We start from the raw sequence: 23,820 nt of genomic DNA, 5'->3' as shown, positions 1-23,820 counted from the left end.
GAACTGAGTGTAATACTTCTGCTTTACAAAACCAGTTTAGCTTTGATTATAATTAATGAATTTACAGTAAGGACCAACCCATGAACTTTAACAATGAAAAGAAAAGACATTTAACACAATGTCAATGAAGCCAAACATCAACTATGTCTTTTTTATCTCACACAGGTCAATGATAAAAAACAAAATCAATGATTTGGATCATGCTTGTATGACAATGACGTACTGAGAGTGGTATGTGTGTATGTATGTATGTATATATATATATATATATATTTACCTCACGCCAAAACAATAACAAACAAAAGACACTACATATGAATAAGAAAACAAGTAATAGTTTGATCATGACACCAAATACTGCTGATTTGATCTAATTTTTGACCATCAGGCCAACATGAGAGCCAGGGAATCCCTGTCAGAGATGTAGCCCAGAGAGGGCGGTGGTCAGCGGGGCGAGTGAATACTGACGTCCGCTCATGCTCTGGTTCTCATACGTACCGAATCTTACTAAGCAAACGTTCAAACAGGCGCTATCTTTACTAATCGACTGCAGATTTAAATATAATAAATATATATTCTCGACTGAACTAATCTTAAATCTACACTTTGTGACCAAGAAACGTTAATATAAAGAAACGGCTTTTCCGTCCATTGAGTTATTATGAGATTCAAAGCAGCCGAAAGTTTTACCTGTCATTCTGGCCGCCCTCAAATCCGTGGCAGAAGAAAGTAGTTCCCAAACAAAGAGGCTTTTAAAATAACTCTGTTGTTGTTTTGTAGTTTTTTTTCAAACGTGTGCCGTTGAACTGTTGAATAAAAGCAATATCACTCTCGGAGTCGTGTGATATAGCTCTATATCATCACGGCTGTGATTGCCTCCGGCCTCGTGCCTCTGGCCTAATCACAGCCGTGATGATACAGAGATATATCACACTCCTACTCGAGCGATATTGCTTAAATATATACACACACACAGTACTGTGCAAAAGTCTTAGGCCACCATGCTACCATTAGATGTTGTTTTTGCAATGGTATAGTGATCATATATAAGTATTTCTCAGTCTCTTTATTAGAATAACCAGAAAATACAGGAAATGTGTATGTAGTATTAACAACAGTATAAGCTGAAGTGTCAAGTATTTAGGGTAAACTCCACTTCCACTTGAGCAATAGCAGGAAACTGCAGGATCTCTTAAACCTAAATGAAATTAAATCCTCATTTCTAATTCTAATCAAATGACTTCAGGACTTCAGTCTCCTCAAAACAGCTCAAGATGTGTTCAGTGCCGAGAGAGGTCAACACTTAATACTGACTGATGCCTGAAGAAGCCTTTACTTCTGAAAATTGTTTAGTTTTTAATTTTGTGTACATATTTCCTGGATTTTCTGTTTGTATCTTTAAAAAGAGTGAAAAACAAATATGGATGGACATTAAAACTTTGCTAAAACAACAAAGCTGGTGATCGTGGCCTAACACATTTGCACAGCACTGTATACATGTGTGTGTGTGTTTGTGTGTACTGTGTATAATAATTATGTATATATAAATACACACACATGCATGTATAATTCTAAGAAAAAAATATGTATATATTAAGTATTTATATATACATAAATATTTATACATAATTACTATACACAAAAGTAAACACACACATATATGCAGCCCTGCCCAACCCTCACACTCAAAAAATGATTCTTAAAGGTTGTTGGTTTTGCTTAAGCAGTTTTTTTGTTTAAACACAATTGCAATGCATAATACTGAGGTAACTCTTTGACATAACTTAATCTTTTCTTTTTGAAGATACTTAACTCAGTAACTGCTTGCTCAGTCTACTTAATCCATTTGTGTTAAGACAACATTAATCCTTTCATCGACTAAACTGAAGCTATGAAGAGGAGTGAGTTCCCAGCATGCTTTGCTCTCATGACATGAAATGTAGACAGTAAATGTTAAATAAAGGACTAAACTGTGTGTTTTTAAGCAAGATGAAAGTTATGAGGACCTGTTATTGTTTGTTATTCTGTAATGTTGAAATTCAGAAGTTTTCTTGAATGGTTGTAAGTTTTTGGGGGTTTATCATAGTGGTTAAGTGTGAGTGTTTCACTAAGGTTTTATTAAGTAATTTTTTTGAGCTAGTGCATACAAGAATTTCTGCATCTTCATGAAGATATGATTTACTGTGATTGTTAGGCTGTTGATGATTTCAGTTTTTACGGCCCTTGATGGGTTCGTTTGGTGTAGAAAAATACGTGAGCCACCCAAACTACAACTATCACATTTACAGTACACTTATGCTTTGACATGTAATTTAATCTGAAGCGACTTATGCTTGTTCCATATACTCTATATTGAAAGCATTTTGTGTGTGTGTGTGTGTGTGTGTGTGTGTGTGTGTGTGAGTGTGTGTGTGTGTGTGTGAGTGTGTGTGTGTGTGTGTGAGTGTGTGAGTGTGTGTGTGTGTGTGTGTGTGTGTGTGTGAGTGTGAGTGTGTGTGTGTGTGTGTGTGTGTGTGTGTGTGAGTGTGTGAGTGGTGTGTGTGTGTGTGTGTGTGTGTGTGTGTGTGTGTGTGTGTGAGTGTGTGAGTGTGTGTGTGTGTGTGTGTGTGTGTGTGTGTGTGTGTGTGTGTGTGTGTGTGTGTGTGTGTGTGTGTGTGTGTGTGTGTGTGTGAGTGTGTGTGTGTGTGTGTGTGTGTGTGTGTCCTCTGTGAAATAGCAGTGGTGTTCCACTAGAGGTCGCTATAGATCATACTTGATAGACCTGTCAGCTCATCATTACAATAATGATTCATTGTGTGAATATGATTCTGAGTTCTTCCTATCTATGAATTACAGAAGGTCCAGATCAACTCAACTAACAGCTGGATGAATTTGAAAGTAATTATTTAAAGCGGACAGGTGATGTCAAAAAGTGAATCGAGCCATTATTTGTCTGTTGCACCAGCGTGACTAATGACGGACATAATAAATAAATAAATCATTTATTTCAGCAAATCAGCCAAAATATAATTAAAAGCATCACAGAAGATGTAAAGAATTTTTCAGTTTTATAAGCAGTAAAGGGATAAATGTGAAAACCTTGAAATGTTTTCTGTAAAGAGTTCTTGTAAAATCATCTGTGTGTCATGACCTGAATCTGTGAAGGATTTAATAGAGAATTGAAAGAGATGATTAACCTGTGGTTTCCCAACACAGCAATTATAATCTATTCTTTCCACTTATGAACATGAACAAATAAAGAGATCGTCAACTCTCATTCAATGCCTTAAGCTTTTACACAATACATGAAATCCTCCAAACAACCCTTTATAGAAGTGAGTGAGATTCTTCTGTGTAGATAAACCAGTTTAGCTTTGATTGTATTTAATAAAGATATGGTAAGGCCAACCCATGACCTTTAACAAAGAATCTAGCACAATGTCAATGAAGCCAAACATCACCTTGGTCTTTATTCTCACACAGGTCAATAATAAATAATTTGATGAACCTGGTTTGACAAGGACATACTGAGATTGGTCAAAACATTCAAGTCTGTTAGTAAAGATGAACATTTTTCATGGTCAGTGTAAAATAATTGAAGATTGGAGTTTGGGTGTGTTTATATTTGATGTGTCACATGACACAGGGCACACATAAACTTTCTATATATAAACTTTAGGTTAAAGCGAAGGCTTGTGCGACTTGTCTTGGGTTTGTAACAGCAGGTTAACTGGACTGGGCTTCATGGATCAGCTTTGAATATATTTGTGAAATTTGAGAGGCTTTAGCCATAGCAAGTTAGCTTTGAAATCATCAAATCCCAGCCATGCCAAAACACATGAACACTTTTCTTTTGACTTTTTCTTAATTCAGGAAGCTTGTATGTATGAGTGGGGTGCACAGAGATGCAAATCTAAATTTGACAGCCAAGTATTACATATGAAAAGCCATGATTGGGTGAATGTGCCTTCCACAGAAGATGATGTTTGTATAAGAAATAATGGATGATGGGCTGTTGAATTATTCAAAATAATGCACACACAAGTTGGTAATGCGGCACGACACAAACCGGAGCATTGTTTTTTAAATATTTTGAATTATGTTCAAATAATTCAATGGCCTGTTGTTAATTATTCCCTATATTTAGACTAGGATGTGAAGAGATTTTCAATCAGTATAACAAAAAATGTTTCCGGACAAAATCACCTACCATGATTTTAATTCAGAATATTATTATTAAATCTCTAATCATTCATTTTTGTTTCAGAAGGTACACATGCAAACCATGTCACATCAGCACACTTCTACGTTCAATGTGTTTGGAGAATGTGATTTTGTGCTGTTAACAATGTCTGTTTACAATTAAAAATGAGAATTAAAAACATCCTTTGTTTGTCTTAATAATATTCATAACAATAAAAACTGACTTAATATAATAACAATAATTAAGTAACAATTAAGTAATAATAATAGTAATAATATTAACAACAATACTAATAAAATGTAAGAATCTATCAAATGTAGCTTTGTTTTTATGTTCTCACGGTTCAGCAGATCCAAAAATCTGCATGTTATAGACCCAACCTGTTTTATGTCGTCAAACTGTGACCCTGAAAAATTTCCTCTCTCTGATCTTTTTATCAGCGGAAGTTATTTACACGCCTCCTGTTGAACATGTTAATCAGGTATTAACCCGACTGTTTTTAGCACCGCAGTGAAGCATTCCAGTAATGCACACCCATGAACCCATTCCCCATGCACACAGCGTTCACGAGCTCTTCTCATGTACGCTCTCGGCCAATTACACAACAGGGTGTGTGCAGCAGCAGCTTCTCTTTAATCATTATGAGATGTAATACAACAAATAATTCTCTTATTCAATACAAGGAAGAGTTTGATTTCACTGTCATTTATTGGGTAATTTAATACAGTAGATGATTTATCGTATACACTGTTATAATACTGTATACACACAATTATTATCATCCGTAGGCTAATTGTCCTACAAAGGTGCAGTGTAACACTAGACAAGTTCAGACTAGAGGTGAGCGGGGCACAAACTAACACAGGGTTAAGTGTAACACGGCTACTTGACATATTTCTACAGGGCTGAGCAACCTGTGCTTCTGGGCTTTTTCACTGACTGTCAGAAGATTTACGGGGAATTTGTGAAAATGTTTGATGTGTTTTTGTTAAGATATTGAACAAAGAGTGTTTTGGAAGTAAATTTCTTCATCTTATGTATTTTATTATTTCTGAGTTGGGTGTTTGTTACCGAAAACATAACAAACATGTCAGTATCTCCTAGTAACCGATAGCTGGGATTGAAAACATTTTTACACAGCAGCGGGGTTAGTTGTCACACAGAAGTTATGCAATGATAATGAAATGAAAACAATATAAATAGTATTCATCAAAATGATAACTGCTAATACAATAGCAGGGGAAATAATTTTTTGCCTTTTAAAATAATGTATTTCTATGCATTGATGCATAATAGACGGATGGTTAGATGAAAGATGATGGATGGATGAATGTGTGGATATCTATCTTTTATAGGCAGATATATAAACAATATCCACCTGTAGTATATAGACAGAATTTGATTGAATTATTTGTGTTTAAACTAAATGTATCTAGCAGGCGTTGACACAAACCCTCTGTTTGTTACAATGGAAAAATGGCCTGCATTTATACAGCGCTTTCATAGACCAATAGCCATCCAAAGTGCTTTACAAGTTGCCTCACATTCACCCATTCATACACCGACAGCGGTGTCAGTCATGCAAGGCGCCATCCAGTCTTGATCAAGGACACCTCAACACTTGGTCAGGTGGAGCCAGGGATTAAACCATCAACCTTACGATTTGTAGACGACCTACATGAACCACTGCCCCCCTAATAAAAAAAAAACTTTACTTTAAAGTCCAAGATTTGACAAAAAGAAATCAAATGCCAGTTGGGTGTCGAGGCATGCGGGCAGAAATTTAAACGAATAACAACTAAATGAGTTTCCAGTAACAATACATGAAATAGTTTACTGATGTCACCAAAAACTTCACTAAATGTTTCTCTTCAGGACAAATGTACCCAGTAAGTGCTACTTACACCATAGCCAAAAGGCTCACTTAAGTGTCTACAAGTGTGTCATTATACACTGTTATGCAAAGAATATCATTTGTTTTTGGAAACTGCTCACCCTCAGACAGGAATGAACAACATTCCAAACACACAAAACATTCATTGCGTAAAATGTCAAACGTCAAGCATCGGAGATTGAAGGCGTTGCCAGAGTTTCGCCCTGTCAAAAACAACTTTCGGTTTGAAAAGCATCAGGCATAATGCGCATGCATATGAGCGACACCCAACCGCTGTGACGTCACACATCCACGCACTTACGCACACACACACACACACGCACACCTGACAGGTGCTCATTATAATAATATGTGCATGAGAAGAGCTTCAGGGCTTTCCTAACTAACCATCATAAATACTGTGTAGATGACATTTAAATGATGTCGGTAAAACATCACCTCTTCAGACAGACGCAAGACTGAACAACTAAAATGATAGACAGCTGAATGTTTGGGCCACTTCAGGTCCTTTATTGCAGTGCTTCTCAAACTTGGGGCCATTTTTCTCTTGAGGGCCTTTAAATGGTCCCAGGAGGGCCCCAGTTTAATGACATTTTATAAAATACATTAATTTATTATAAATTCTGTGTAATTAAGCCTCAGAAAAATATAGTTACAAACCAACAGCACGTAATTGTGTAATTAAATGTGTTTTGTTTAATTCAAATTTTAAGATTTTAAAATATTTTATGTCATAGATTTTCTTTGGGGGGCAATGAAAGGATGCACCGTACACAAGGGAGGCACACGCAACCACTGACTTATTGTCAACTTATTGTCTCTCTCTATCTCTCTTTCTCAATTTTTCAATTGATGTGTGCTTTATTGGCATAAACTGTACTGTATTTGTATTGCTAAAGCATTTGCAGCTGGGCTGCATAAAAATGAAAGTGCAAATGAAAATAAAAAACAAAAAGTATATAGTGCAGAATTAAAAGTAAAACTGTAAGTTATGGAAATAAATCAAAAGAGTAAGAACAAAGTTAAATAAAAGAATAAAGCAGTAATTTACATAAAGAATCTACGTATAATTGATTTTCTCATGCAGACACAGCAGTCCTTGTGTTCTCTTAACACTTATTGTTTGATAGACGTTTAAATGTCTTGTTTATGCAGTGTAGGGCAGTGGTTCTTAACGTTATTCCTGGAGGCCCACTGCTCTGCACATTTTGTATGTCTCCCTTATTTAACACACCTGATTCAAATCATCAGCTCATTAGAAGAGATCTCAATGAACTGAACTGAGACATACAAAATGTGCAGAGCAGTGGGCCTCGAGGAATAACGTTAAGAACCATGGGTGTAAGGGATCTCAGGTTTCAGAAGAAAAACAAAACTGCAATCGTTCCCAGATTTCAGACACAATATGTCAGAGAGCATTGCTAGAGTATGAGTAGATTGTATTGCAATAGGTAGCGTTTAAGTATTACCATTGAATCAAAACTAAACAACAGATTTATGAATGAAAAAGTTTAATAAAAGTACTGACTTAAAGTTACAATTAAAATGGTTACAGTATAAATTCATGAAATGGTAAATAATACAATGAACTGTTTTCAATGTATGTGAGATATGACCTGATAGTATAGAGAACAGAGAACGTTTAGAAGAAAGAGAGATATCATTGAGAACTGGAAGCTTGACCCAATGGCCTGAACCCCAGAGCTCAAAGAGAGCAGCCCGAAGAAAGATGAGCAAGAAGAAGAAGAAGCAAAAGCAAACAGACCAGAGCTCAGTAAAACATTGTCCTTTATCCTCTATCCTTTGATCATGTGACTAAACCTAACATAATACATTCAAACTGACCTTTAACCCCCACTGTACTGGATAAACCCATCTGCCAAAAGTCAACGAGCACAGAAGTGCAGATGGTACAGGATAGAAAATTATGACAGAGTAATAAATTCCTTCATTTTTAATCGTACAGAAGTTTATTTTTTTGGTAGGAGATTGTCCGTTTGTGCGTGTACTGAAAGTGCAGCTGTGTCTGGATTTGGTTTTGGTTCACAACATCTCCTCCTGTTGCAGTGATGTTTTTCTGTGTCTGTCCGTCTCTATAGTGAGCTTGTGTCCACTATAGAGGCTAGATTATAATACTTGTTTTTTATCGGTCACCGTCTACAGATAGTCTGTAATCTCTCTTCGGGGTCAAATAAAATAGCATTTTACTTTGTTGTTGTGTTTGAGTGATTTAATTTAGTTTGGTTAACTTAAATAAATTGATCAGTATTATTATTGTGGTTAAGATCATCAGTGTGATGATGAGGATCAGTAGATGTTAATGAAACCTCAGGAGGATTTGTTTCTTTACTTGATTCTTTGTATTTCAGGGCTTTATAATGATCTCTCTCTCTCTCGCTCTCTCTCTCAAACGATGTTTGAACAGATTATAATACTTTATACCCAGTCAAAAAAAAAAAAAATGAACCCTGGCCTTTCTTAATTGTCATTTAATCCCCTATTATTTAACCATTGTAAAGTGAACGTAACACACAGACGCACACCCACACACCACATTTGTATAAACAAAATCCTTTACAGAAGAACTGTAGTAACATTGAAACTTAAACCTGTGCTGTAAATACATTGATCTAATGAATATAAATTTCCTTAAGATGACTGAAGTGACACCTAAAAAACGAAGTATGTTTGTTGTGAAAGAAGTAAATGTGCTCTCTTTGTCTGAGAATGAAACGAGTTCACTTCTGAACAAAAATGCCTTTCTGCCGGTGAGGGTTTGGTATGAAAGATATTATCTGAATGTTGATTTCCTGGATGCAGATCAAACCTCATAGTCATGCTATATTTGACCAAACACACCCTGTAACCTAATTCTTTAATGTATTTATTTAGCTCGTTCTCACGTTACTAATGAAATCTTTACAATGGCTTACTGTCATATAGATTGAAATAAGCTTTACAAAATACAAAAATTTCATTTTAATGCAGATTTTAGATTTTGTCCGGTTACATTTATTTTATTAATAAATGTTGTTGCTCAAATTGTTTTTAAAATGATTCATTATTTTTAAGCTTTAATGTAGAGGGGACATGTTGTCACAACAGCGGATATGCACCGATGTCAGTGTCTCTCCAAAACTGCCCTTTCTAGAGTAAAACAAACTGGTTACACTTTACAATACATTTACATTTATTCGCTTTTATCCAAAGCAACTTACAATTGCTATATATGTCAGAGGTCGCACCCCTCTGGAGCAACTATGAGGTTAAGTGTCTTGCTCAGGGACACAATGGTGTGTCACAGTGGATTCTAACCCCGGTCTCTCACACCAAAGGCGTGTGTCTTATCCACTGCGCCATCACCACAATAAGGTTCTTTTTGTTAGCATCAGTTAATGTACAATGAGTTGACACGAACAATTCTATTGTTATTAACCAGCAATAACAGAAATTAATAAATGCTAAACTATATTGCTCATTTTTGGTTCATGCTAGCTAATGCATTTCCTAATGTTAACAAATACAACTTTATTGTAAAAAGGTTTACCAACCAATGATTATCAGCTCAGGTGAATTTGTAAAGGTAAAATCACATCCTACTGACCTCACATCAGTTAAATATTTAGCAGCTTTTATATAAATCTCTAGAATGAGCCTTGTTTTTGATGTTAGACCAACATCTGGAATCAGATGTTAGGATTTGTTTTTATTTTTCTCACATTCTGATATGTTTGCGTTTTTGTGGCATTGGTGCTGAACATGCACTCTTAGAACGAATGTGTTAAAAACAACACATTCGTGTTGATTCTGGGAGTTTATGGAAGCATAAATTATCAATCGTCTCGAGTAAATCTGTGTCAAATATTCTCTTAAAAAACCCTTTAAATTATATTCAAAGTGGGCTGCTTAAAGATTTAGTTTAAAGATCAGTTTAAAGATCATCATATCTTAGTTATGGTCAAGCGTGTAACTTTGATTTGAGAAGTGGGGAGGACGCAAAATGGGGGAAAATGTTTTCATTTTGACTCCCATTTGATTTGTTTGTGGTTTACTGTTTTAATATAGGGTAAAACGATAGAATCACGCACATCCAAGTTAAATGCGGGTTCAGGATCAAATCAATGAATAAGTAACAAAAAAGAGAAGGAGTCTGAGGAAGGGTTGTAGAGACCCAAAACGTCACTCCTAATAAATTTATGAAAGGGAGCTGTTTGGTGTGCGGATCCTTCTCTTTTTTGTTACTGTTTTAATATAAAATCATTCTACATCATGTAAAGAATAATCTGTAAAATATCAACTTGACATGTTTAAAATTGACTGAGTAATGCCAGGTCAGCGATTGAAATCATAGTAAAATGAATGCTCGAAATCCAACTGTGATGCTCTTTATTTGAGACTTTAGTCTGTTTTCACAGGAATACTGTACACTTGAGCTGTTACAAACACACTGATAACATTATAACGTTTAACAAATGCCAAGCAACAACAATACATCTTTTCTAGAAACTTACCATCTGCCTTAAATAAGACTGGGGCAAGAAATGTAGCTAAACCAAATGCTTGCATTATTAATATTATTTTATTAATTATTGTATAGCTTGTATTATAATTATTATCATTATTTATAAGGTGAATAAAAGGTGTCACACATCAGTAGCTTCAGTAAAGTAAAAATAACACCAGATGATTGAAACAGTGAACTGGAGAAAACAGCTTTACTCTTAAATGATTCTTTTTTTATCCCTAACAGGGTTCTAAAATGAAATGAAGAGGACAACTATAGCAGATTACAGCATAAATGAGATTTCTTAAAGCTGTTGCAGGGTGAGAAGCTTTAATATACATTAGACTTGTTACTGGACCAGTTTAGCCTTTAGGGCGTTTCTGTCTCATCACAATCAACTTGTTTCTCAGATGCATAAACATCATTTTTTTTGTCATATTGTGTTACAAAACATATGGGTGTGTAACGGATAGAATTACTAGTTTATGTTAATTAGCTTATATAGGCTATGTTAATTAAAACAGATTATAAGCATGAAAATAGTTGTTCTAAAAACAGCAACAGTAATATGCACACTTGATGCAAAGCGCCAAAAAAAGGCGTTGGCATAAAATCTCAACATCTAAAAAAGCAAATGGAAACATTTTTTTTAAGTATATCTTTGTCTAGATCAATCTTTAATTTTTAACTCCAAAGTTTAGAGGACAGAACTTAAAACTTAAGAACCAGTAAGAAAAAGGCCTCTACATCTTCAAAATAATTTCATGTTCTCAAGAGCATCTGCAAACTGGAATGACTTTTATATATTCCTACCTTATGTTTTATTATAGAACAATTGTGTTGCAATAATATAAACAAATGAGAAGCTCATGAGTTATTTGCATGGTAGGTATCACAACAAGAATTTTCTCACCTAACAGGTTCTTCTCCTGGTTTCTCTCGCTTCAGAGTCTGTGCCTTAAAATCAAAAAATCAAAACATGTCAAACTGAAGGTCATTTTTATGACTTGTGTGAATTATATTTTCATGAATGGAAAGATAGACATAAATACAGATCTCTAGTATTTCATCCTCAGGATTTTCATTCTGCAGGTTTGAATCATTTCCAACGCTCTCATCAACCCATTCCAGTATTACACTAATGCCGTGAGTACAATGTCCTATTTTGAGATTGTGATATGTACTTTATTTCATTTTTTGTCCTTTTCCTGATGACCGAATTATTGTTTATCAAAGTTTACCATCAATAACATACAAATGTGAATAATATGAATATTTATTGATAATGTGAAGATTGCAGAAGATATGCTGTAAATTGTCAGATGGCTTATCACACCCAGAAGTATGAGGAACTCTTCTGTAAATAACAGGTCGATGCTATTATGCTGGTGTCAGAAATGAGCAACGTTTGCTCTGAATGCATTTTATTGAATAGTTTCATTCCTGGATGCTGATTGGTCAATAGCCTTGTTAGTACAAACCTCTTTATCAGTTTCTCCCTCTCTGTGTGTGTGTGTGTGTGTGTGTGTGTGTGTGTGTGTGTGTGTGTGTACAATGTTCTTGCAAGTTAGCATGAAATGTTTTTGTTAATATAGTCATGGTTGAAGAGACTTGTGTCTATGTCTACAATAGAGCTTAACCTTTTGTATAAATGCTTCTTATACTGCATGTGCATTTTCCAACCATACTTCACAAATGAATCAATGAATAAATATCATATGACTTTTGAACAAATAGTATTGAATATATACAGTGGTTTGAAAAAGTGTTGGCCCCCTCCAGATTTCTTGTGTTTCTGCATATTTGTCACACTTTAATGTTTCAGACCATCAAACAAATGTAAATATTAGTCTTCATTTAAATGAAGCATTTTATTAATAAGGAAAAACTAAATCCTCAAACTCACATGGCCTTGAGTGAAAAAGTGCTTGCCCCCCCAGTTAATAGGTGTGTTCGACATCGGCTGTGGCTGGATGTAACCGATCGGCGAGATTAGCCGCGTGCAGGCGGGGAGGAGCTGAAAACGGAGACGTGAAGTCGGACGCGCTGTGGTTCCCGTAGTTTGCTGCATTTACGTCAGGCATGGCTGATCACGTGCCGTTTGCTTGCTTAATCGCATTCAACATGATTTGTAAGATGTAAACTACATAAAAAGTGAATTATACTGTTTTGAATGTCTGTGTATGAGCATGAGTGGAACTGAAGAGGCTTACAGCATCTGTTTTTACAAGAATAAAGTTTAACAGAAGCATAAATTATTTAAATACCAATGTAGTGGGGTCTACGTTTTTGTATCCATTTTATTTTGATGAAGATGACACAATATAACATCGCGACTACATGAAAAGAGCTTTAACTGTTATAAAAATACAGATTTGTGAGCATTTGTGGAACTGAGGGCGTGAAAATACACACGAAACACACGTGATTGTTGTCATGTGGTGAATCCGACCAATCTTGAAACAGCTGTGTCGTCATTACAGCCCGTGCAGCTCCTCTTCGGGAACTGCGCTGGCTAACTCAGGCGGCTGATCTCGAACCGCTCTCGCGGTACTTAAAAACCATATGACACAGTCACGTGCCTGCAGCGCCAGCTGAAGTCGGACAAAAATACTAACCGGAATGCACTGCTTCAAGTCAGCCGCCGATCGGTCTGCGCAGCGCCGCATGAAGTCGAACACACCTAAAAGTGTGGTTTATCACACCTGAGTTTAGTTTCTCGAGCCACACCCAGACCTGATTACTGCCACACCTGTTCTCAATAAAGACATTACATAAATAGGACCTCTATCAATCAATCAATCTTTATTTATAGAGCATATTTAAAATATTCAAAGTGCTGTACATCAAAATAAAGCAATTAATCAAAATAAAAACATATCATAAAAACATGAAACAAACATAAAAACAACTTGACAAGACAATGGTTCATTAAAAGTAAAAATAAAAGTCAGGAAGTGTTTAAAGCTTAAAGGAATAGTCTACTCATTTTCAATATTAAAATATGTTATTACCTTAACTAAGAAGAGTTCATACATCCCTCTATCATCTGTGTGCGTGCACGTAAGCGCTACGTTTTTAGAAAAGCGCTACGTTTTATTTTGTACCACCAAACTTGCTCGTATAACTACTCGTCTTAAATAGGAAAAACGTTGATGTGTTTGGTCACTTCTAACTTTATCTCTGAGTGGTACCATTGAATGAATGGGGCTAAGCTAAATGCTATCGAAGTGTCGCAGCGCGCTCCAGCGCTTACGTGCTCACACACCGATGATAGAGGTGTATCAACTCTTCTTAGTTAAGGTATTAACATAGTTTAATATTGAAAATGAGTAGACTATTCCTTTAAAGGAGCATTTCACCCGTAGAAACATTAATCATTATTGAAAGTTTGTCATATTTGTAGTCTAAATGTAACATAAATTTCGAATTTGGTGCCTATTTGACAGAGAAAAGGGGTGTTTGTAGTCTCACCCCCTCAACAAAGATATTAGACTTCCTTCTTTCAATGATGCAAAATTATGATTTTTACATCATTGAAAGAAGGAAGTGCAACACTGAAATCTGTATTTCTCCTGTCTCAGCGGCAACTGAGGAAGTGATGCATGACCATTCAAAAACATGACTGGGGTTCTAACTATTCAAAACTTAATGCAAATGGGTGAAGTGTCCCTTTAAGAAAATAAATATGTTTTCAAGTATGACTTGAATGCGGCGATATAAATATTTAAGGGTAGGCTATTCCATAATTTGGGTCCCACAACTGCAAAGGCCCAATCTCGGTTCAACAAGTAGACATTTATCACACGATCTTAAGTTTCTTGACGGGAAAGTAATCTGGTTATATACTCAGGCAGGCCCGGATTAAGAACCCGGGCACAATTTCTTGTAGGCCCCCCCACGCACACAATCAAACTATATATATATATGGTTCTTTTTGTTAGAAACCAGTGGCGGATGCAGAACGTGACAGATGGGTGGGCATGGATTAAGTCGGGGCGGGCCTGAATCTATAGGTGTCCCAAAATCAAAGTAGTCCCGAATCCGGCTAGGTTTCTCGAAATCTTCTTAACGATACGTCGTTCTTACACTGTACCTTTTTGTATATATGTGCTGTACATCACTTTTGAATAAGAAACAAGATAACAAGTCTATAAAATTTGTGAAAACTTAACGAATCACAAGCGTATTGGTGAGAACACTCATTTAAAGCGCATACACACACGCACCCGAACTTTTTGACATTTTTGATACTGCTTTAAATAATGCAACGTGACATTAATTTGGCCTTTTTAATAAAAAGGTTATTGGGCTGTTGTTTACACTGTCATATACAAAAAGGAGCCTGCACACAGTGACAGAAAATACAAATTAACACAACCAATTCAGCACCATCGCCACGGACAGCACCTGGTAAGGTTGCACGTAAGAATGTAGGCCTATCTTAAGCTGATTTCCTAAGGTTCGGGAAACAGGCCTAGAAATGGTATACCTTTAGTTAAGTTATATTTAATATATATTAATTATAATATATATTTTATATAATATTAATCACTCGTGCAGGGGCTGTTTCACTGTGTTATGTGAAAAGCGGTGTTCTTTATAAAATAATCACTTCAGAAATAGTTGAAATTGCATTAGGACAGGTGTGGGATATTTTAAAAATATAATATTATCATTTTATTTATTTAAACTTTTTTTAAATCTATTTTAGTTATGAAAAGCGAACACAGAACGACATGAGTAAGAGGCGCAATATGACATGTGTGTCCGACATGATTTTGAATAATTAATACGTTAGTTTTGTAGAAAGACTTTCTTTAAAGTAAATTTCGTTTTGTATAAATTGTATCTTAATTTTATTCAATGTTTAACCAAACAATTGCCTCGATTTAATAAATAAGAAGCAAACCAAGAACGTCGGGTGTGGATTGAAGTAAACTCACTATATATTTCCGCGGCCTACGTCTTTGTGCTTTTAATGATTTTTATTAAATTAATGTCTAAATTACACAGTATAGAAATTTGTGACAGGCTATTTGTGGCTTAAAAGCAATAGGCTATATTGTATAAAGTGGTAGTAATAAACGTGGCGTAACTTGCAGTGCTGAATTAAAGAGCTGGAATACCAAACAACATCACTGTGATCGGACCAGATGTTTTCTTTCTATTAACGCAACATTCAAACTGCTTTATAATGGTAGAAAATAGTTTATTAACCTACTTATTTTGTAGTTTACATTTATTGCATCTGCTGTCAAAACTGAGCTAAATACATAAGCCTATAACATAGGCTATGGCTATACCGAGCCAGGAACATATAATTCACAAAAAGGCAACATTGTGATACATTGTGTGCATAGAGAATATCAATTAGAGAGCACGTAGCTCTAGCAAAACAACAAAAAAAAAACAACCACAACATAACACACTATTCGGTGAACATTTAAATTAATAAAATGTTAACTGAACGAATATTTAGGTCCTGAACAAGAGGCTGAGCTGAGGTCAACCCTCATGTACATAACAGAATGTTTAGCTTCCTTAAAAAAGCAACATTGTTTGAGCTTAGAGGCTCAAAGTACTTATTCATAGTCTCATTCTGCTGTCAGGCCACTGCCTACATGTAAAGAAAACCATTGCCTACCTTACTCTGCTACACAAGGCGAAGTCGCCTGGGTTTTGAGTTAAAGATGCTTATGATCTCGTCATAATCCAGTGTTTCTGTCAGTTCTCTTTCGAAAGACAACAGGGTCAAATTGTTCAAGCGTTCAGTCACCATTGATGCTCTCAAGCGAGTGTTGATCCTGTGCCTAGCGGAGAAAAGTCTTTCAACACTGCAGGACGTCATTGGTAGTGTGATGATGGCCCTTAACAGACAATTCATCCCGGGGAAAATATCAGCAGCGCAGGCATCCAACAATTCAATTAGTGAGGGCATTTTGTCTTTGTCAGCTTTGCTCTTGATGAATTGGGTAAAAAAGGCAAATTCCACATCGGAGATTGTTATCCCATACAAGTTGCATGGAGATTTTAGCAGTTCTTGTGTGCCAAAAGCGGTGGATCCTGGAATGAGGGCAGCTGAAGCTCGCATTATTCCGTAGGTGTCTTCTTTAAATCGGCTGTTCAATTCAGCCATCTGGTTATCCAGAATACAGTTCCAGAGTGCCCTCAGATCAACATTATTCTTGATAGTGGATGTTTTTCCCAATGTTGTGGTGACAATAGATTGACTAAACTTTGCAGGCATCTTTCGCTGACGAGACATTACCACATCCAGGCACGTTATCTCGTATTTATCCATCAACTCCTCCGTCAATCTGAGCACTTTGTCAAAGTCACCATCTGTATCATCTCGAAAAGTGGCAAGGGTGGCTTTCAATGTTTCAATTAAGGAGATGCAGTCTGTCACGCAGATTGCTGGACTTTGCAGCCCCTTTGTGGCAAAATCACTGCACTGAAACAATTTGCAAAACACAACAAGCATGAAAATGAACTTTTTTGTTTGCATTTGTTGTAATAGGTTATCTGCATCTAGTTTTGTCTGTCCGCTTGTCTCCGAATACTCAGCAAGAGTCTCAAGTAACACGTCTAGCATTTCTAAGACTTTATGAACAGATCCTGATTTAGAGCTCCACCTGGTTTCACATGACCTTTCCAGTTCCTTGCATGGGCGTTCTGGATGCATTTCCTTCTGAAGCTCCAGAAACCGAGCGTGCCTCTGGGCCCCAGTGAAGAAGTTGTGTATCTGGTTGATGACAGTGAAAAAAGTACTGACGTGTCCAGATGATTCCGCAGCCGCACAAAGCACTAAATTCAGTCTGTGGGAATTACAGTGAACATACACAGCTTTGGGAAATGTCTCTTTCAAGATAGATTGAACGCCTCCTCTGTGCCCAGACATGACGGATGCCCCATCAAAACAGAACCCAACACAGAGAGAAGTATCCAAACCAAGTGGTTCTAGGATGTCAAGGATCCTCTGTGATATTCCTTGAGCAGACAGGTCAGCTGTTTTGACAAAGCCCAGCGCTCGTTCTTTGATTGTCCCACTATGGATAAATCGAACACAGACAGCAACTAGCTCGCGTTTCGACACATCTTTAAACTCGTCTGCTAAGATGGCAAAATATGTGGGCTGTTCTTGCATCTCCGTTTTTATCTTCCTAAGTAGAAGTGAAGCCGCAGCCTGAAGCAGCTCGTCCTGAATGTGGTGTGACATGAGTGTAGCATTTCGTGGCAGTTCAACAAGGTTTTTTTTAATTTCTGGATCATACTTCGATATAAACTCGAAAAGCTCCAAAAAATTCCCCTTGTTTAATGCGTCCTGTGTTTCCCGGTGCCCTCGCAGGGGTATCTCCATTTTGGCACACTGCATGACAACATCAAGCACAACTTTGACATGCTGTCGATTACGTTCAATGAACGAAATGGAATCTCCGTGCATCTGATTTAAAACAGTACCGCTGCCTTGGTGCGCGTGACTTTGTTTGTAGGAGAGTAATTTTACAAGTGCAGAAGCATGTAGCTTGCTAGCCTGATGCTTTTCACAGACCTGGCCGATACGTTTCCAATTTTTGAAACCCTATTTAGTAAAAGCCGCCTCAGTGTGCTGTTCGGGAAAATGTCTACAGGCTTTACAAAAAATCAAGTCTTTCGACTGGCTATATTCAATCCAGTTAAACCTTTCATACCACTTGGCGTTGAAGCTTCGATATTTCCCATCAATTACGGTACTCGGGAATGCCTGTAGATGAGGTTGGGTAGCAGGTTCCCCCAGAGCTGACAGATCCGATGGTGCAATTAAGTTTAGCAATGATCGTCGATTAGCCAAGGGAGTGTGCATAGGCTCTGCTTGCCGGTTAGCTTCCGTGGAGGTCGTTGGTTCGGACTCGGAGTTAATCTCCGCTCCATTCTCAGGCCCAGCGGTTGCTTCATTACAATCCGATTCCGCAGACTGGTCATTCAAACAATTATTGTGCTCAACACGAGGTTTTTAAAAAAAATTAGTGATAGTAACTTGTTTTGCCATACTAAAGAAAAATCAAGATAACATAACAGCGAACTGTAGCAGCGGTGGTTCGCGCCAGATTGTAATATTGCTACGTTGATGTTGATTGACCAATGAAAACACGTGACCAACATACTTAACTTTTTAATAGTTATCAGGCTTACTTATAATTTTACTGTTTTATAACATGTTATAGATAAAATACACCACATAAAGCAATATCCATATTTAACTATACAGAGTAGTATTTAACTATACAGAGTAGCCCGCCCACAGCTCCGCGCCTGTTAGAAACACCTCTACTTTTACAGGATTTACACTGACACATTACAGCCGGTGATCACTACCTGTAGGACAATATCAATACATGTAGATATTTTTGTTGCAGGCAGGGACCTGCACAGAGTCCTGCACAGGGGGCAGATGCTCAAGTGACAAAAGGGCATTTCTCTTAGGACTAATTATTTTTTAAACAAAAGATTAAATATATTGACTTCCTTATTTTAATTCCTTCACACACACCCAACTGTTTCATACTCAACAGATTTCAACAAAATACAAAATAATCAGTTCACACAAAGTGTTTATCACAAGAACAGAAGACAGCAAATGATACTGCCAACAATGTGCATGTTTTCTGTTCTACTAGTTTCAAATATATTTAGAATAAATGCTGCGCCAAGGAGAGGGTACAGTTTCATTAATAATGTGTTTGTTTATTTTGCACGTGGTAGTACATTTTTTAAATTCTTTTGGTGTTAAAATAACACATCTATACACTAAACTAAAAAATGAGGGTTGCTGCTATATTGTTAATTTCACAGGAAAAATGCTGCAAAAAAGTGGCGGAAAAATACAGATAGATTGACAAAATAAAAAATAAAGCAACTGAAACAAAGTTTCAAAAAGTATTGAACTTTAAACTAAAACCTGTTACTAGCTTATCTACACTTTAGAAAACGTATTATGAGTCATGTTAGCAAGACAACTTATTGTCTTTTGGATAATGAGCTGTAAAACTGAGGTACTGGTAGTTAAGTCATTTGATCACCACTGACTTCCCCACAAGTCAAGAAAAACACAGCTGGAATACGACCTGTGTGAAGAGCTCCTGCCTACCTGTCTGTCTGTTGGCGATGTGTGTTTCACTGTTGCGCACAGATGCAGAGGAGGAAGGGCAATCTGGGCAAATACGACAAACTTTCCCCGTCTGTCTTTGTCGCGCGCGCGTTCCCGCGCAGCTTCCAAACCACGGACAAGCGCGGACGGCTCCGTTCGACACAGACACAGTACAAATGATTTCTTATACAAATGATTACTTTACCAGGCTGTCAGAGCAGCAGTGATTCGCGTCATTTACAGGACATTCACATATTCAGGATAAATGAAGAAAAGTAATGGATTGTCTGATTAATCAACTGATGTGCACTGCTGCTTTTCTCACTCATTCCGAACTTAAACTATGAAGACGACTGCCACCCACAGTCCGCTCGATTCAGCGCGGGATATTTGCGCTTAAATAATTAATCTAAATAATTAACAATTAGATTTTACATTTTATTTTCCCCCGTCGCTTGGGCCCTGACTGCGCGTGGGCCCCTGGGCATGTGCCCATAATGCCCATTGGATAATCCGGCCCTGTACTCAGGGGCCAGATTATTTTATAAACATAAAGTACAATTTTTAAATCAACTCTAAATTTGACGGGAAGCCAGTGTAAGGCTGATAAGATGGGAGTAATGGACTCATGTTTGCGTGTCTTAGTGAAATGTCTGGTCGCTGAATTTTGAACCAATTGTAGTCGATGGATAGATGATTGGGAGACACCATAATAAAGAGAGTTGCAGTAGTTTAGACGTGATGTAACAACTGCATGGATCAGAGTTTGAAAATCACTTTAAGATAAAAATTATTTTACTTTGGAAAGCTGACAGAGGTGAAAAAAGATGGATTTTACCACAGCATTAATCTGTTTGTCAAATTTAAGGTTGTGGTCAAAAAGGACACCCAAGTTTCTAGCGCAGAGAGTTTCATGCGGAGTAAGAGACCCACAGTCAACATCTACAACACAGTTTTCCGTAGGTCCGAATATGATTATTTTGGTTTTATTTAAATTAAAATTGTTAGAGAGCCACAGTTTGAGTTCTTTCAGGCACACCAAAAGCAGTTGTAGGCTGTTCCAGTCATTATGTTTTAAAGGGAAACAGAGCTGTGTGTCATCAGCATATAAATGAAAATGCAAAATAGAGGCAAGTGGAAGCATATATAAAGTAAACAAAACTGGTCCAAGGATTGATCCTTGAGGAACTCCAGAGTTAAGCGGTATAACAGAAGAGGAGTACGGACCTATGCAAGCATTTAACCATCTATTTGTAAGGTAAGAGCAGAACCAATGAAGAACAGTGCCACGAATGCCCACAGCTTTCTCTATCCTGTTCTCTATCCTGAGTCCCTGTTCATCTATCTATCAGTCTAGAAAAGGTTGAAAATAGTTGTCACAGGAGTGACGATCTTTTAGGCGGAACCAAAAATTGGGAAAGTTTGGTTCCGCCCGGATGTTTCCGCCCGGACCGGTAAGAGAAAACACCGGATATCCGGTAGCGTCGCGAACGCTGTAATCAGCCAAATTACATACAGCTGAGAGTCATTAAGAGGAGCGCCGGGTGATTGGACGATGGCAACACTCAGGAGAGTATTTTAGAGCAGTTTAAACCACAGTTGGTGTGCTTATTATTCCTGTTGGTGGTGTGTATCGTAGGGTTGAGTTGGGCTCACCGGGTACGCTATTTTGGATTGCTGTATTTGCTCTCTCTCTCGTTTGGATTATAGACTTACATTGATGAAGATACCGAAGACCTTATAGGTAGAAGAATTAAACGAATACTGACCTTGGATGAAAGAAACGAAGGAAGGAAAGACGCACCATTGTGAGTATACGTTTGTGGAAAAGTGGTGTTGGTGGCTGAAAACCACCCTGTCTATGCATCTGGAGTCCTAGCAGTGTGAGATCAATCTTGGGGAACGTGGGACGAAGAAAGTACAGCAGTTGTGAGTAACGGAGTCTCCTTATGGAAGTGTTGTGCATGTATTTGACCTGTATATCTCTTTGAGTGTTTTCGAAAGAGAGTGGGTGGCCCTACCCCTGAACCAGCGCGGTGGGTGAGCCAAAGGGTCTTTGTGCTGAAACCGCTCCAGTGACGAAAATAAACACTAGGCCAAGTAACCATCTCCATATTCTTCGTCCAGAGTGAGGTGAAGGAAGACGGGCGTCTATTGTGTGCACTGAGCGTGGTGGGTGAGTCTTGGATGTAGAAATTTTCACTTGAAGTGGTGCTGTGTAATGCTGTGTATTGCCGTGGTATTGCTGTTGTCTTGTCTGACGTACCCCCACCTCCAGTCACTCGTTCCTGAGACGACGAAGAGGAAGAACGGTCCTAGAGTAAGACCTGTACATGAATATGCTGTGAGTGTGTTTCAGTCTTAAAATCACGGAGTGGCGTCTCGAAGTATTTTCCCAGCCAAACGCTCGGCGGACTTGAGTTTAGGAGTGGCGGTGAAGAACTGTGCTATTGACGGTGTGTGAGTATTACCTATAATATTGCTACCTTACCTGTGTCCTTTTATCATCACAGAGCTTGAGGCGAAGGAGATCCGCCGCCCCGAGGTCTCGACGAAAGGGCGCCCCGGTCCAGTTTTCGATTGACCAACGGGTCTCGAGGAAAGGGCAGCGCTCGACCCGGTGTGCCGGCGTGACGTTCTCGCCCCTCTGTAGACCAACGAGCTCGCCGAGAGGGGTTTGGCCCCCGGCGTCACATAGGAAACCACTGTCCAGCTGACGCATCGCGTAGCCAGCTATCGTAAGTCCGCCACCCTGTTAAGTAATATATGACCTGTTAAAACTGCCAAATCAACAGGGAAGAGGAGTGTGTTGCGAGAGCTGTGCAGAGAGCCATACCTACCTCGAAGCGGTAGTCAGCAGACATCTGTGGAGAGAGAGAGAGCCAGCGTGAACGCTGAGATACCGAACTGTGAAGAGAGCCATACCTACCCAAAGCTGTAGTCAGCGCAGAGGTGAGAGAACCATTGGAAACCGATTCATTGTGCCTTTGTGTCCCAGCAGTCATCTGTGGAGAGAGAGAGAGAGAGTCAGCGTGAACGCTGAGATACCGAACTGTGAAGAGAGCCATACCTACCCAAAGCTGTAGTCAGCGCAGAGGTGAGAGAACCATTGGAAACCGATTCATTGTGCCTTTATGTCCCAGCAGTCCTCTGTGGAGAGAGAGAGAGTCAGCGTGACCGCTGAGATATCAAGCCGTTCAGGAAAGCCCATCGTACCAGGAGCTGTAGTCAGCGACGAGGTGAGAGAAACCATTGGAAACCGATTCACAGTGCCTTTGTGTCCCAGCAGTCATCTGTGGAGGAGTAGAGAGAACCCGTGTGAGTGTTAAAGGAACGGGCAAGGAAGGAAACCCATACTTACCAAAAGCCGCAGTCGGTGAAGAGGTGAGAGAACCCTTTGAGGTCGATCCACCGTGTCCTCGTGTCCCGGCTGTAGTCTGTGGAGAAAGAGAGAACAGGGAAGGAGAGGGAGTCGACAAGCAAGGAGCTGTGTGAGATAGGCGGTGAATCGCCTCGAGCTAGCTACAGGTACACGGATAAGAAAAAGTCTATACCAACACTGATTTTGATCTATTCTGCCTCCAGGAAGGAAGAGGAGCGCGCCACGGGCAGAGGGAACCAGAGGCGGGAGCCCGTTCCCCGACGCAACCCCCACCCCCCTGTCACTCACTTGCTCGTGGCCCCTTGGAGGGCAGATCCGGACATTAGTTTTTAATTCCCCTTTCCCCAATTCCCAGTACCTTTTAAATATTTAAACAAATAAAGAATATTTTTTATACTTACCTGTTCCTCGTTGTTGTTTGGTCATTGGGTTGGTTTTGGGGACCTCCTCGAGGTGGGAATTGAGAAGGGGCGTGGCTTAACCACTAGCAGCCAGCCCCTGGCTTGTGACATAGTGATGGGAAAATGAAGCTTTGAATGAAGCACCGATACTTCCCTTACTGTTTCGAACCATGATTCGAAGCCTCAACGAGGGTGTCGAAAACAGCGCCATCTTTTGGATAATAAAACATGTAGCAGTTGCTTCTGGAAAAAGCTCCTCCAATGAATCAAGGAGCTGATGAAATTCAGATGAATATTAATATTATGTGTACAAATAAAGCTTAGAC

General features: G+C 38.4%; 1 protein-coding gene across 1 annotated transcript; it reads right to left on the bottom strand.

The window, feature by feature from the left end:
* Positions 1–16,237: 16,237 nt before the first annotated feature.
* LOC141281583 (zinc finger MYM-type protein 1-like) lies at positions 16,238–23,416 on the bottom strand. The gene is made up of 5 exons (XM_073813467.1): positions 23,382–23,416; positions 23,073–23,148; positions 22,552–22,575; positions 22,371–22,463; positions 16,238–17,953 (listed from the first exon to the last, which is right to left on the bottom strand). Exons 1-5 carry the CDS (start codon positions 23,414–23,416, stop codon positions 16,238–16,240), a joined length of 1,944 nt encoding a protein of 647 aa, XP_073669568.1.
* Positions 23,417–23,820: the final 404 nt, after the last annotated feature.

The sequence above is a fragment of the Paramisgurnus dabryanus genome, chromosome 2 (assembly GCF_030506205.2).
Source record: "Paramisgurnus dabryanus chromosome 2, PD_genome_1.1, whole genome shotgun sequence".
In the NCBI taxonomy this organism is placed as follows: Eukaryota; Metazoa; Chordata; class Actinopteri; order Cypriniformes; family Cobitidae; genus Paramisgurnus; species Paramisgurnus dabryanus.
The sequence above is the reverse complement of the archived record's forward strand: the minus strand, read 5'-3'. Positions and strand labels throughout refer to the sequence as shown.